At 32.5% G+C, this 15,505-nt stretch overlaps 2 protein-coding genes across 2 annotated transcripts in view; both read right to left on the bottom strand.

Moving 5' to 3' along the window:
• LOC125057964 overlaps nt 1–9,548 on the bottom strand; it is an 82,736-nt gene extending 73,188 nt beyond the window's left edge. Inside the window, exon 1 of the mRNA XM_047661939.1 lies at nt 9,375–9,548. The gene's annotated coding sequence lies outside the window, so the exon portion shown is untranslated. The remainder of the gene's footprint in view (nt 1–9,374) is intronic.
• A 2,524-nt stretch (nt 9,549–12,072) lies between these two features.
• On the bottom strand, nt 12,073–13,590 carry LOC125058047 (DNA-directed RNA polymerase I subunit RPA12). Its single transcript, XM_047662054.1, has 4 exons — nt 13,476–13,590; nt 13,119–13,253; nt 12,653–12,863; nt 12,073–12,163 (listed from the first exon to the last, which is right to left on the bottom strand). Exons 1-4 carry the CDS (start codon nt 13,537–13,539, stop codon nt 12,139–12,141), a joined length of 435 nt encoding a protein of 144 aa, XP_047518010.1. The 5' UTR covers nt 13,540–13,590; the 3' UTR covers nt 12,073–12,138.
• Nucleotides 13,591–15,505: the final 1,915 nt, after the last annotated feature.

Here is a 15,505-nt window from a genome sequence, read left to right as displayed (position 1 = left end):
TGGATAAGTAGCTGATCAGACTGGATAAGTAGATGACATACCTGTTTCCCGCGCGATAGCGCACTTAGAAAGATAACTCCATCCATACAGCCGAGCTTTAAATAAATAAATAGAATTATATTAGAATACTACCAACCAATCAGTCTTGAGACAATTCAAAATTCGTTGGTACCAGACTCTCACACGAAATGCTATCGCCCGTCGCGAGTCAGATAACCTGGAAAAGCTAATTGTCGTCGGCAAGGTGAAAGGCAAAAGGCTGCGGAGTAGATCAATAACCAGCTGGTGTGATTAATTCACGATTCATACGGGTCTCCCATAACAGATGTGCTGCAAGAACTAGCAGTAGGACTTACAGTAATGCGATATTCAATGAATGCGAGAAGAATACCACGATTAAAATCGGGTAGCTATTAATACTATAAATCTTTCTCTAAAATTACGCTTAAAAATGAACTATGCCCACGGGCAGGCAAATTTTATCAATCAACATTTATATTTATGTCTATAATAATTTTGTAATTTATTACTAAACAATAATGTCTATGAAAGTCTGTTTAAAATTAAGTGGTAGCTTGTCTATGTTGTCATCTGTTTACGAGATTCGCCAATGCTTATAGCTTCATAAATAATACTTGAACAATGTATGTAATGTCTAGCAGAATTCATACAAAAGCAATGTTACACTATTTAAACGTGCGATTTTCAAATGTAATAATTTACCGCGTCGTAGATTTTTTTTTAAATATTTTGGAATGGTTAGGGAATAATGTTGCACGAATTGCATTAAATACGCCGCGCCAGCTTTTACCCATTCCAAAAAAAGTATACAACGCCGCTAAAGAAGTTTTTACTTCAAAAATCTAATTCACACGTTAGATGGTGCATATAGCATCTGCTATGCTACTATTAATAATAGGTTTCAGACAATTACCAACCACTCTATTCTTCTTGTAGCTTTATAAGAAGGCGTTCTTAGTTTGTTAAGTCGAATAAATGGAACAAGCAATATTTTAATCATCCATTTATAAAATTTCACTTTAACCTTTAAAATGTTATATCATCTAACAAATAATATTCTGAATTCCAGCGTGAACTGTGGGAGTATTTTAAGTGTAAATAAATTCAATTGATTGCTAAATACTGCCGGTGTCTGTCAACTTAAAGACTGATGATGACATAAGAGAAATATATGAGCAATTGTATGTCAATTGATTGTGTGGAATATAGTTATGAAAGGACTTTATATGAACATTAAAATATTTAACACATTACTAATATCTTATATAGATAAGCGAAAGTAAATTCACAAATAATAGACTTAAATACTAAAAACTAAAGACAATATGTTTTTTTTTTCTGTATTTGTGAATCTACATTGGAAATTAAATATAACGTTTATGCCTACGTTTAATTTAAACGAAGAGTACAAAATCATACAAAAGTACAGCCGATTTCAAATTATCAATGAAATACCGTGTTGCGTGTTCGTGCCAACAGTGCTTATGATAAGTGCCTCTCCACTTGATAATGAGAGCGCTATTGCATTTATTCCGAGGAAAATTAGAACAATTGTTCATAAGACCGTTTTGCCGTTATAATTTTTAATTTCATACGTAGCGGCCCACTGCCCATTCTCTTACGGCTCTCTAGGCGCGACATTCTTTCACTCATTATTTAGGCAATTAAAAATGTATACATTTATTTATAGAAAAAAAACTAGTAGATCTACCTTTGGTCTACTCACACTTCTGAGCCTGACACTCTGTTGATTAGGTCTGGTATGTTTTCCTGATCCTTCAAAGTAAAACCGTATGCGCAGATTGACATAAATTGTTTAACGATTTGTGTGATTTAATTTAACAATTAATATTTTGTCACGATATGCTCGTACGCTACTAATTATTATGAGGTTATTAATGAACTCACAACGTTGTAAAATTAATTTAAATATTAAACTAACTAGTTTCATAAATAACGGTTAAAGAAAACTGTAGTAAAAGTGAGATCTTAACAAGTTTGTTAAGATCTCACTTTTTTAATAACTATTTACGAACTGTAAATGTAAGTAAAGTTTCTTACAAAAATAGACCATTGTAATAAAATTACAGTGATATGAGGGACCACGACAGAATAATATAACAACGAAATATATTTTTTTTAGTGTATAGCTAACTGGTAGATTCGCAGCTTCTACATATCATAATAACATAATCAAAACCAGAGAAATAGTAGAGTTCAATCAACAAAAGTTACAAAATAAACTTGTATTATTATTGGCTACATTACCATTAATAAACTGGCCAAATAATTTTAATATTTATCGCTTTCATTTACTTATAGAGGTTATGATTTATATTGGATATAATATTAATTTTACATACATAAAAATTATTCTGCAAAAGTTTCTTTATTGGGCAGGAGGCTCCCCTCATGTTATGATATGAACAATTGTTCTAAAGTGATCCACTGCCCATGAACAGTGCCAGAAAACGCAAATGCATTACTGGCATTTTAATAATTCCTACGCAAAGAGCGTAATGAACCTAAGTCAAATTGGTTTGGAATACTTCAGTGGGCAGCTGGTTTCACATAGGGGTGATGCACGGCAAAAAATGCTCAGTCATTCATATCAGTCAATGTTTACTCAATATATCGAATGCAAGTTTTATTTAAATATACCCTTATCCATAAACAAATTGCTTATCTGCTCTCTCTCTCTATCTGCATATCTCTTTTTATTTCAGCGTTAAAACAATTTGACAGTCAGAGACGAAAGTGCTTTAGGGAAAGGGTGCAATGTGACAGATGTTTAGTATATATTGTAGTACATTAGTAGAGTTTATTAATTGAAAAATCGTGTTATTTAAAAAGGCTTATGTTATCGTATAAAACTTAAACCTCTTTATCTAAAGCTTCTTAAAGACACACGACAAAGACAAAATCTAATACAAAATGATTTCTGGCTATGTGTTGAACATTGAGAATTTAAACGAAAACAAGCATCTTCAAGGTAATGCCCTAGAACTAAACACCATACTAATGACCTTATTGAACTTATCACCAAACAGGGTGGTGCCTCTATGGAATAAACTCTATGATAATATTGCACCACTTCATTAAATTCTTTTAAAAACAACTTAGATAGTTTCTTCTTATTCAGAATAAACACTCTTTTTACTGCTAGTGTGTTTACTACGACAATAATAATACTCATACATTAAAGTTTTAGGTTTTAAGCCACCATTAGTCGATTATCCCATTGGTCTGTCCTTTCAGAAGAACACGTTTTGGCCAAAACTCACCAATAATCAGACTGAGCATTTTGATTTACGAGCTAGTTCTCCATAGTTGCTCCCACTATGAAATCAATTTTCCTTAAATGTTTATAATTTATGAATCGATGTATACTCCGTGTTTATGTAAGTCTATAAGTGCAAGTCACTTGAAATCTAGTATTATTTTCATGTACTAATGTATCAGAGCGTTGTCAAGCTTCTGTAAATATTATTGCGAAATCATTTTCTCTGTGTTCGCATTTCTATTGTCTATGCTTCGCTAACAATACCATTTATACAATAAATATAAGTGATGTTCTAGCCGTGTATAAAATAAATACAATCGGTAATCGACAGACAAGTTTCCTATATTTGGTCGGTCGTTTCGCCAGTTCTTATGTTACCGAGTATTACGGTACTTGCTCACTAAGCTCACAAGTTGAATCAATCATCGGGACTAGCACTTGTTGAGATAATTAGTTTGATATTGACAATTATATTTATGGAATAGAGAATTTGGAATGTAGCGTGTGTGTGATATGATTTCACAGGCATAGTTTAAAGATTTTGTACGTTTTTTTAGGTATATAACAACCGTGGTTATGCCTGAAGAAAAGCTTCCCGTAAGCCCCTCGGCGTTGCAGGTGTCCATGGGCGGAGGTTGGCACTTTATTGCCTGCTCGTTAGCCACCTGTTACATAAAATAACAAATTATTTCAAATATCGAACGCGCTTTAAATGGATAAACTTTAGAGCGGAAGTAATTAATTAGCATGTACATAATCTGTATTTAGTCCTATTGCACTACAATCTCTAAACGTTACACTCTGTAAAAGAAAGTATGTAGACTGTAACAAATGACGATCAATGACAATAACTTTATTAAGCCTTTGTAAAACAAATGTAAGACACTAATTTGCCGCCATGACACCATCTGGGCAATTTGTATGGAGTAATTTTACGGATATTCAATTTGACTTCACAAATCACGCATTTGACTGGTTAGTCGCGTACTTTGAGCACGTAATTCGTTACAAAAGTAATTGCGTCTCGAGACAAAGTGTTTGTTCCAATTTTAATTTTTTATCTGTAATATTTAGAGTTCTTTATTCAAATTTTTTTAAAGATGTCCGTACAAACAAACTAGGCGTGGAAGTGTTTTAGCGCAAAATGGGTAATATTTTTAGAAAGGTCATGAATATTAAATTTTATTTTTTGTACTTACTTATGTAAACTGTACATACAGTTAACCAAATTGAAAAAAATCCAACTTTACGAACAAATTTTACATACAAGAGAAATTTCAGCGAAGTAAATTCGTACCATAGTGTAGGATCCATCACGCGCTTGCGCAGCGAAGCATAAGCTCTACAAACTGGAGAGAGCTGTGCTCCGTATATATTAATAAATTAATAATGATTATATGGAATTCCGCTAGACGCGAGCGAGGGACCGAATTAAGATACGTCATGAAATACCGCTCATTTTGTCTCTACTGTATTTTATCGACTTACGAATAAGGCGCTTTACAAATATGACCGTCTGGATTGTTTTTTTTAGTTTATAAGTTAATTTTAAAAAGTGTGGGTGAAAACACAAGAAAAAGGGAATGCTTAGATGGTTTGGCCATAAAGAACGGATGAATATAAGCGGTTTATGCGGTTAGTGATATCGAGTTGGATAGGCCTTGTCGAACATACCTGGTCCAAATCCAGGATATACAAGACATGAGAGAACCGACGAGCATGCATGGTGGATATCATGATAGTGAAGGAAGCGAGAGAGGTATGTAAGAACCGTGGCAAGTGATCCGTGGTCTCTGTCTACTCCTTGGGGAAAAAGCGTGATGATATTCAGATAAAAAAAACGATTTTAAATTGAATTAATTCGTTTAATAGAGCAGTGTTGGCCTAGTGGCTTCAGCGTGCGACTGTCATCCCTGAGGTCGTAGGTTCGATCCCCAGCTATGCACCAATGGACTTGCTTTCTATGTGCGCATTTAACATTTGCTCCAACGGTGAAGGAAAACATCGTGAGGAAACCGACATGCACTGGAGACTGATCACCTACTTGCCTATTAGATTTAAAAATGATCATGAAACAGATTCAGAAATCTGAGGCCAAGACCTAAAGAGGTAGCGCCACTGATTTATTTATTTTAATTCGTTAAATACTGTCATACATTTTTGACACTAGTAACAAATAATTAACCTACCAATTTCAGAGAACATAGTATTTAGTCCTATACAATATATATTACAACAAAGCGACATTTAATTATTAGATTCTAATCTCAATATATGTAGTTAAACCATTTTCACCTCTATCTAAATGGTTCGCGCCGGTCCTGATTAAATATGTCGCGTTTAATCTCTTAACAGCTAATTTATAAATCTAGCTGTTGGTTCGATAACGTCTGATGATAAGTCAGGTCTAATTTTAATAGCTTAATAAGAGGAAATAGATATGTATAGTTCAACACATATGTATGCCATATATTATTCCAGTTATATAAGGTTAAAGTTTCATTTCACAACCCTATTACCCATTTGTAGTCTTAAAATACAAGATTTTTTAACGTGAATATCTTATGATTAATAATGTCTCTGTACTCAAAATTAAGCCATCTATCATGTACCAGTCAAGGCTGTTTTTACATTTTCATTACATTTCATTTACTTAGATTTATAAGCGTGGCGCTTACCTACCTTGGCACCCTCTTCAGTATTATAAGCATAGCATTAATAGCATTAAATTAGTATTTATTCTTTTGTTGTACGTAAATGATTAAAATAGAGTGAAAATATCGTTGACCCAACAGCCGTACAAATCGTTTTATCTATACATTCTCAATACACACCAAAAAGGTTATATACCTCCACAATAAGAATTCTAAATTCAAATCATCGTCTCGAAAAAAATGAACAATAATTTACGCATACCAACATCAGATTTGAGTGTGCGATTAAAAAGATAGCAATCTAATCACTTGTGAATAATTACATCTGACTTACGCTTATACTTCTCAGTTGATAATTTAAGCGATGTTTTTGAGCGGTCATTTAAAATTGCCGAACGTTTATAAAACTTTAATATTGAGTTGATTTATTTAGAGAGAGAATTAATCTCTACCAAAATACTTAATACCAGAATACTAGCAGACCGGCCAAACGTTGCTGTGGCTAAGGCTTTAGTTACGTAGTAGTAACCTATTCAAGGGAAACGGTAGGAGAACACCAGTCATGGGGACCATGCTTTTTTGGTGGTTATGCCATTAAATTGTAACTTATGTGAAACGTTGGTACTTTCAACACAGCGCCATCTGTTAGAATTGTGACTATCAAATAATAAACAAATATTTTGCAATAAAATAAATTTGCGGGTATAAATTGAGATGTAAGCTATCCTATCTTTTAAGTTGGATCAAACTGCACACGATGTGCAAGTTTGATTGAAATCGGTTCAGTAGTTTAGGAGTCCATAGCGGACAAACAACGTGACACGTAATTTATATATATTAAGAAGATTAACATTACAATACTATATAAGAATAGCTGTAAAATGTTTCTTTTAAATGTTTTAAAGCTCGACTTTGTGACAAGTAGTAGGTAAACCATATAATTTGAAGGCTTATTTGTTTATTAACTAATTTAATCTGCCTTAGCTAGTTCTTGCACAATTTTATGTGCTAACAAAAATGCTAAATTTCATATAGAAAATTTGAGTCTAAGTCTAAGACCATTTTCATGTTACGGAATGACTATGCTTTGTTTAACGAGCTATACAAAGAATCTTAATAATTTTATTATATTTTAATTGCATATTATCATAATTTACGCAGGCCTAAAACAGTAAGGCATAAACCGCTTTCCACTTAATCCAATAATCTTGGCTCGTGTCGGACCACTGTGCGTGAACGATCCACAGATGATAATTACACATAGTTTTTAACCTACTTGTATAATGCATTATAATTGTGTTAAAATAATAACGGTTCCTATGTTGCTGTTCTTCCTGTTTTATAGAACTGAATATTTTTTATATTATTTTTATACGACACACTTAAATTAATTTGCATAACTTAAGTCCTTGTGGCTATTTTACAGTGTGTGATATAATCCTCAATCGGGTTCTAAATTCAAATGTTAGCTAAGCTGAGGGGATAACTTTTAATTACTTTTAAATTTCGAACATCCACGTTCTACATTCAAAATAGCCATTTTTTTAAATATTATCTGGCTAAAAGGAAGGCTATGTTAATTCATTTTTGAACAAACGCTATGACAATTGATGACCGGATTCATAATTAACACTGTCTTTGAATTTCGAATCAAGTTCGAGTTGTCAAGTGTCATATGAAATATTTCATTTAATGCATTAGTAAAACACAATTTGCAAACCAAAGCCCTTGTCCCAATGGCAGGTAAATGTCTATTATTATGCACAAATTTACTCAAATTGTTAATGATTCTATTAGAAAAATTCTGAGGCCCACCTAAAAGGCTAAAGGTTCACGAGAACTGTACCTACCAGCAAAACTTTCTGATCGTGATATAAATAAGATATGTCACAAAAGGTAAATTCAGTAACGGAAAATGGTGCGCGGAATGCCTAAAACGTGGTTTATCGTGGAACAGCAGCCGACAATCCGAAAAAAAACGACATTTGCGAGTGTGATGTTTGGACCCCACCATATGCAAATATTTCTTAATAACAATATAAGCGACCTAAATGCACTATCAATATTATTTAAATGATATGGAGGACATAAAGCTGCTACAACAATGATTTGCATACGGCTAGCTCAAATCATAGAATATAAAACTGTAATCTGAAATTCGACACAAATCCATGTCATTAAGGACCGTTGATTGAGAAGTTTTTTCTTAGATTTTTATCATAATTAGGCGCAGTGACATTCGGCTCCGCTGCGATACAGTTATATTTTCCATGACAAGTCGCAATCTTATAATTCAACTTGCTTAGTTGCACTTATATTTTGATTCTGTTTATATGATAATTTTCTTAAGGTAAAAAGGAAGGTATAGAGTATAGACTTCTAGAATTCTGTGGCCAGCTCTGCCCATAAACAGTTCTAGAAGTCTGTGTAAAAGTAGAGCTGGCAATCTTCACTGTGGGACTATGAAGAACTCGAATACCACAACGTGTACACTGTATAACGTATAAAGTAAAACATTTATTTGTACGGCAATATCAATAAAAATAGTTTTCTTTGATATCTAAAGATCTAAAGTGTTTGACCCCATTGACTTTTATTCGTACATTAAGAGTCCATAGCCAAATGAATTTAATAAATTAACAGATCTATATAATTTAACTCTTACATGAGACTGGCACTACTGTTGCTTCATTTTTTTTAGGAGTTTATGGCCTGGTAGACCTTTAGGCCAAACTGTTGCTTCACATATATCGTGGTAACAGGTCATAAACCAGCTGATACCAAATTCTGTAATCTTTCACTCAGTTTTGGAGGGTAAAATGTATGAATGAAAATATACCATCGATTATAGAATAGCAATTTTTTGACAGTAGTTTCAAAATTATATCGCTCTGTTATTTTACATACGCAATATAACAGTCACGTTCGTAGAGCGCTTTTAAGATTAAATAAATCAAATTATACAGAGTTGATTCTCATATAAAATTCAATTTGCCACAAATCTAATTAAGGATTAACTGCTTTCTCTAATTTTAATATTTTACCATCAATTTATTTTGATTGAACTTGTCCAATATATCTTATACCTCTTTAATATTTATGTGTCATTTCATTCATGTTAAAATTGGCAATCCGAATGTTCAGCGCAACTTCTGGTTTTTAAACCATGCTTACGAAGAAAGTGCAAAATGAAAAAGCGAGTCGAGATAGTTCCCAAGCGAACGCTAAAAAAAACTGGGAAAATCACATCGACACACGTTGATGTCTTTTATATACGCTTCATCGAAGCTTTTGTTATCGCAACAGATACGAATCAACGAAATTTTCATCATCACGTAATGTAGGGCGAAATCAAAATTGACACTGGCACACAAAACACCGTTGCAAACATCGATTTCGAATTAACAGTTACTTACCAATAGGCAAGAAGTGAAATTCCAAACGCCACACACAACACAGGGTGCGTATTGAAAATAGAACGGTATAGGGATGCGCCACGCACGTGTCGGTATGTGTTCGAGAGAACGCGACGTGTGGTCAGAGCAACGGCCGCGAAAGACTGGCGCGCCGGAGCGTCTGGGACGCACCTGCCGCCCGGCCCCCGCTACTAGGCAGGTACTGTATCGATGTCGATGAAACATTTTCATTTCATCAACTTTCTTAAAGGTACAGCTCTGCGATTCTGTAACTCACTTTTCGAACTCACACAGCGGTTTTCGCATCGGCGGTCGCTCTCAAATCAGTCGTGAAGCACTCATTTTATGATTTGGCGTTCTGAAAAGGTGGAGCTTGTAGTGTTAGTGTTTATCGAAAAGTGAGTTACAGAATCGCAGGACAGCTAAGACATCGTCTTCATAAATAAAATGCTTTTTAATTAAAACGTTTCGATTCCAAAAACGCCGAACAAATGAAGATATCTGTGAACCCTTCCAATATAAACATTCTGAAGTGAAAACTTCTTTAGCGGCGTTGTACATTTTTTTTTTTGGAATGGGTAAAAAATGTAAAACTCGCGTCAGGACACGTGACCTGATCGCAAATTCGTAAGACGGATGGAGAGTAGACAGCTGGCGCGGCGTATTAAATATAATATAAATAGTCATGTTTGTTTGTGTACGATAGCGCAATACCACCTAAATCTACCACATAAATGATAGTACTTTTATACTGATAATTAAAGCAATTCGTGCAAAATGATTCGATGACCATTCCAAAATATCAAAAATGCACATCGTTAATATTCAAGTTTTCGCTCCTGCGTTTTTTTTTTGTTATTGAATGCCAAAGAGTGAAATTAAAAACAACATAGGAGCGTTTGCTTTTTTGTGTCAAAGCACTAATATAAACGAAGCTTTTTATATAAATTAAAGATGTTGATTGATGATGATATTTTAAATTATGGGTTGAATTTAGTCTAATCTTCGTATGCGATGACGTACAAGAACTTATTTTTTATTCATTAATTTAATCAACATTACACACATATGAGGTACTATAATGAGGTAATATAACATGTACATATTAGGTATATAAAGAATTTATTTATAGTTAACTTTGAACGCACCTTTTAATATCGATATCGATAACACCTCGACGTCACTGATCATGACATGAGTAAACTGCGTACACCGCTCATCAAATTAATTACAGCCTCATCTCGCCGCCAAAAATATTTCTCTCTCCCTCCGGCTTTGAGTTAGTCTATCCTTTTCACACATGCAATGATTATATACAAATATAGTATAAGTCTCTCTTTTCAACATACAGATACTGTTAGTTCGCGCGTGCCGAACAAACGGAAAGTTTTCACCTGTGTCTTGTGAATGAACGATGTCGGTGTCTTTGATCTTCACAACAATGATTGACAAATACATAAATTTACAGGCTAAATGGTGTCCTATTTCGCATAGTAATAGAGCATAAAATACTACGAATGTTGTATGGGACTAACTAGGCCAAATAGTAGTAGGCGTAGTATGTAATACTTTTTTACTTTCTTTCGTATAGCCGTACATCAGGTGCAGCTTTGGTAGAGATATTTATGTTACAATATCGAATTCCTTTGCTTTGTTGTTTGTGTGTTTGATTGTTTGTAAAATGAAATAAATAGATTTTTTTTGTTTAACAGTTGTAGCGATCACTAAAGTATCGTGTTTTATCACTCAATTGTAACCCTACGATAATTAAATGCCCTTTAAATATCTCCCATACAACAATATACCTAACTATCAAATGAGGCTTATAGTATTATAGTATTTACATGCTATATAAGCTCTACAAATGTGGAGTAACCTACATTCAAATTAGGTAGGTAACTTCAGAAAAAATAATTAGGTAAGTATTCAAAAATATGTAAATGCAAATAATAAATAAATGTGATTATTATTAGCATTAATTAATCACCTTCCAACACTTCAATGTGAAAACGACGTTAAATAAAAAAAACTACGCACTAATATTAGATAAGAATAAATGTATGTAACTACTACTACGATATAACTATTTAAAACATTAATATGCCTCACCTCACACCAGTTTTCCTACTTCCATAAATGAGAATTGCTCATTGTCATTAAAAAAGTGTACCTGTTATTTCAATTCCAAACCTATCCGCTTACTATTATAAATAATTATAGTTACTGAAAACTGAAATGAATTATGTTATATGTAACACAAGCGCTTTATATTCATTATCGCGGGAAAGTTTGGCCGTTGGCGGCAAGCGCATGTTCCGAGCAGTGTATTCTTCACAGATTAAAAGGGTTACAATGAACCATAAATAACCACAAATATTAATGTAATGATAATAGAAATAGGTAATCTGTGAATACTATGTTCGACATTGAGCTTGAAAGAACTGTTATAATCATGTCTTTGTTTTCTTATCCAAGTTATTATATAATATATATACTTCTCAGTAAGGTCATTCAGTAAGGTTCTCAATTCTCATATCCATGCTTATTTATTATGAACCTGAAGCTTTTACTTCAAGCATAGAAGTAATATATTATTCACAGTTGATTTTGCATGTTCATGGATTTATTATTATTTTTAAGTAATTACATTATGGTATTCAATATTAACACAAAATTCCAATAAAGAAAACAAATTCACTAAGGGTACCGAATAAACTTTTAAACATAATATTATTTATTTTTATATCCCAGTACATTTTTATAACTATGAATTTTCTGTTTCCTTGTACCTGCAACACAAAAGTTATTTTAGTAACACTTAAATAACAAATGTTTTTTATTAAAATGCATCTATATGCATTTGTGACTTACTTCAAGATTAGCAAATATTTTGCTACCACTACAATTGTAAATTTATTATTTTATTAATTAATAAAAATATAAAACTAATATTATTAGAACAATGAAATAGTTTTTGATCATAATTTTTAACAATTAAATAATTTAATCTAATGATTTTTAACAATGAAATAGTTTCTATTTTATGAAACAATTGAGAAATACTTTGGTTCCAACTTAATTTTTCCACAGAACACTGATGTGTAGAACATGTATTGTGGACTGTGAATTTGATAATTAACTTGTAGCATGAAGTTCATTGTTGTGGTTAAATAAGATCCTACACATTTTTATGTACAAATTTAATACAATTTTTACATAAAAAAAAATTACTTATACATGTGTCGATTTTATTTAAAATTAGAAATAAATAAACTCACTTGCAAGATACACAGGTATAAAAGACAGTCTGCCCTTCATCAGCCGATCTCAACTGTAGTGTAGCATATGACATTCTATCACAACCACATTTAGGGCACTTCCTCTCAACAACCGGGCCTTCAGGATTGTCCAAATTTAAAATATTTTCATTTGCTATGACAGACACTGTGTTGAAGTTAATAGTGTAATTGAATTTAAGCTTGTTGAAATCTAAAAAAATATGATATTAATTAGAAATAAACAGAAACATTTCTATACACACTAAAACAATCTGTATTTATTTATCTATTAAACACTATCTTGTCTTTTGACTGAGTAGTGATCACTATCTGAGTATACAAAGTATATTATTATTTTATTATTATAGACCAGTAAATATCAAGGAATAATTTATCAATGAAGTAGATGGAGACCAAACTGTAGCACCACTGGATTTTTTCTTACTAATAAAAAGTATGAACTTACTTTCTGGTTCATAAATTGATTTGCATGCATAGCATTTAACAAGACCAAAATCATTAAGTAAAGGTAGTATAGATCCACATCTTGCACAAAATGCTGTGGTACTAGTAAACGGTCCCACCTCTGCCATTATTGGTACTGAAATAAAAGAATTAAGGTTTTGGTGATATAAATTTGTTTGGCATGCAATGTGCCCCTGTGCTGCATTTACAGCCTATTCCCTACAGAAAATACACTTTTTATGAGACATACACACATCCCAAACAAATACTCAGATTGTGGAATACATTATTTTTAAAATACGAAAGGAAAAATGTTCCGTTTACAATATTTATAATTTCTTGTATTTATTTTCATTACCTTGTGTAAATTTTAATCTGGGAAATTTAATTTCTATGATATAGGAAATATGATTTCTATACATAGTCTGTGGTTGTGGCTTGTGTATAAATATGTATGGAAAAGACGTAGATAGAGTATAATATGAAGCCAAATTTTATGAAACGCCCTCTGAATTTTGGCTCCGCAACTAAAACGACAAATCTATATATATATGCGACCGTTTAATTGTAAACACCGTTAGATTTTAATCTATCTCTCTCGTGAACTGTCGAAAGATGGTGAACCTCAACGTACTGCTTACGATTTAACGTATTATTATTCGGTAGATTGTAATTTACCGAAGTGAAACCGTTACTTAATATTTGTTATAATGGCGGAGAAAACGCAAAACTAATTGCAGATGTCGCTGTCATCGCTTGAACCATAACAATACGCTGTCAGTTTTTAGCAATTCTTACGTAAATCTTAGGTACGATTTAGTAAATCTTAAAAGGTGAAACTGCTGAATAATGTATTCGACATGGACTGTTCCATAATTAAAAGTAGAATTGAAGACTCAGGGCGGTTCTTTCAAAGAAAGAATGGCAGATCTTGTCACGAAGTAACCAAATTGGATATTTTCCAAAATTCATTAAACAATAATTTTATGAAGATATGGATGAAGAATTTTATCAATCATAATATGTTAAAAGTATTGAACAAATTTTATGTAGAATATTTTAAAAAGGCCCTACTTAATAAATATATTTATAAGAATTACTAAGAAACAATAAAACCACTAATTACTTTGGACTTATATTTTACAATTCCTTCTTTAAAATTACATAGCATAACACAAGTGAATCCACTGTCAGCCATTATTGCATCTTTTTCATCAGTCATCACTAACAACTAAAAGGGAACTTTTTTCAGTTATTTGACGGCCACCGGTAGAGCCTGCATATCTATTTAAACAAAACGATACGAGATGAAGTGAACAAATTCCACCGGATGTAGCGCCCACCATCTTTCAACCATTACATTAAGTTTTAACAGAATTTTATTAATTGTAATAGAATTATTACTATCATTGTTATCGTTATTATATTTTTTCGATATTAATGGCTTCGAATCTCTCCGAATCAACCGTTTGAATCAACAGGGACAGGAAAAAGATGGCGCGTAACGGAAAAATGTGACGCGTAAACGCAAAATGTGACGCGTAACTGAAAAATGTGAAAGTCAATTTTTTTACAACGCCGATAAAGAAGTTTCACTTCAAAAATCTTGTAACTTAACCTTGCTTCTAGGAAGGATACTGTAAACCGGGTGTATAAAACAACAAGACAAACTATAGCGTATTTATATTACTAACCCTGGTAGATTTGGCAAACACCGAAAGTGATATGTAATATTTTTGTATTGATAAAATATGAGTTAGTTTTAATTGTAATATTTTTGCTGTGTAGCAGTTTTGTATTATATGACTAGCCTATGCTTTATACGTAGCTGACAGTTGTGAACAATATTATCTTTTGTCACAAAGCCGGCCACATAAAAAGTAACAACCAAACAAGTATAGTCCTTTTCACGAAAGAAGTCCCCCAGACGCGGCGCTGCAATCGCATGACGTAATGTTGCCATTTATGAGTAAAAAATTTACCTATTTTATTTACATTTAGCAGATGTAATTTATCAAGTAATATTATTTTCTGCATACTTCGATGAAACAATATTTCTGTTATGTAAAAAGTATATACATATTTATTTACTTATATTAGCGGTGTTCTACCTACTTACAGGGAAAAGTTGAGAAGATAGGGTAAAGAAAAGCAATACAATTTTTTATTCAGAGTTTTATTGCAAAATTGTTGGGTTACAATTTTTTTCGAAGTACACACCGCTGTTATACCTTCGTTTGTAATTCTTGTTATAGTTATTTCTGACACACCTGCAATTAAATTATGCACAACTAAAAATAATAATAACTTTAAGTTTATAATGCTTATGTAATATATGTTTTAATTTCAGTTACCTAGTTTCATCACGTTATGTATTTGTTCAATTTT

The sequence above is a fragment of the Pieris napi genome, chromosome 17 (assembly GCF_905475465.1).
Source record: "Pieris napi chromosome 17, ilPieNapi1.2, whole genome shotgun sequence".
Taxonomy (NCBI): domain Eukaryota; kingdom Metazoa; phylum Arthropoda; class Insecta; order Lepidoptera; family Pieridae; genus Pieris; species Pieris napi.
This window is presented reverse-complemented; position numbering and strand designations above follow the sequence as displayed.

Coding starts and splice junctions, on each gene's coding strand:
- LOC125058047 (XM_047662054.1), bottom strand. CDS start 13,539: ATGTATAGAAATCATATTTCCTATATCATAGAAATTAAATTTCCCAGA. Junction 13,254..13,475: donor CAGATTAAAATTTACACAAG/GTAATGAAAATA, acceptor CTTTTATTTCAG/TACCAATAATGGCAGAGGTG. Junction 12,864..13,118: donor ATCAATTTATGAACCAGAAA/GTAAGTTCATAC, acceptor ATATTTTTTTAG/ATTTCAACAAGCTTAAATTC.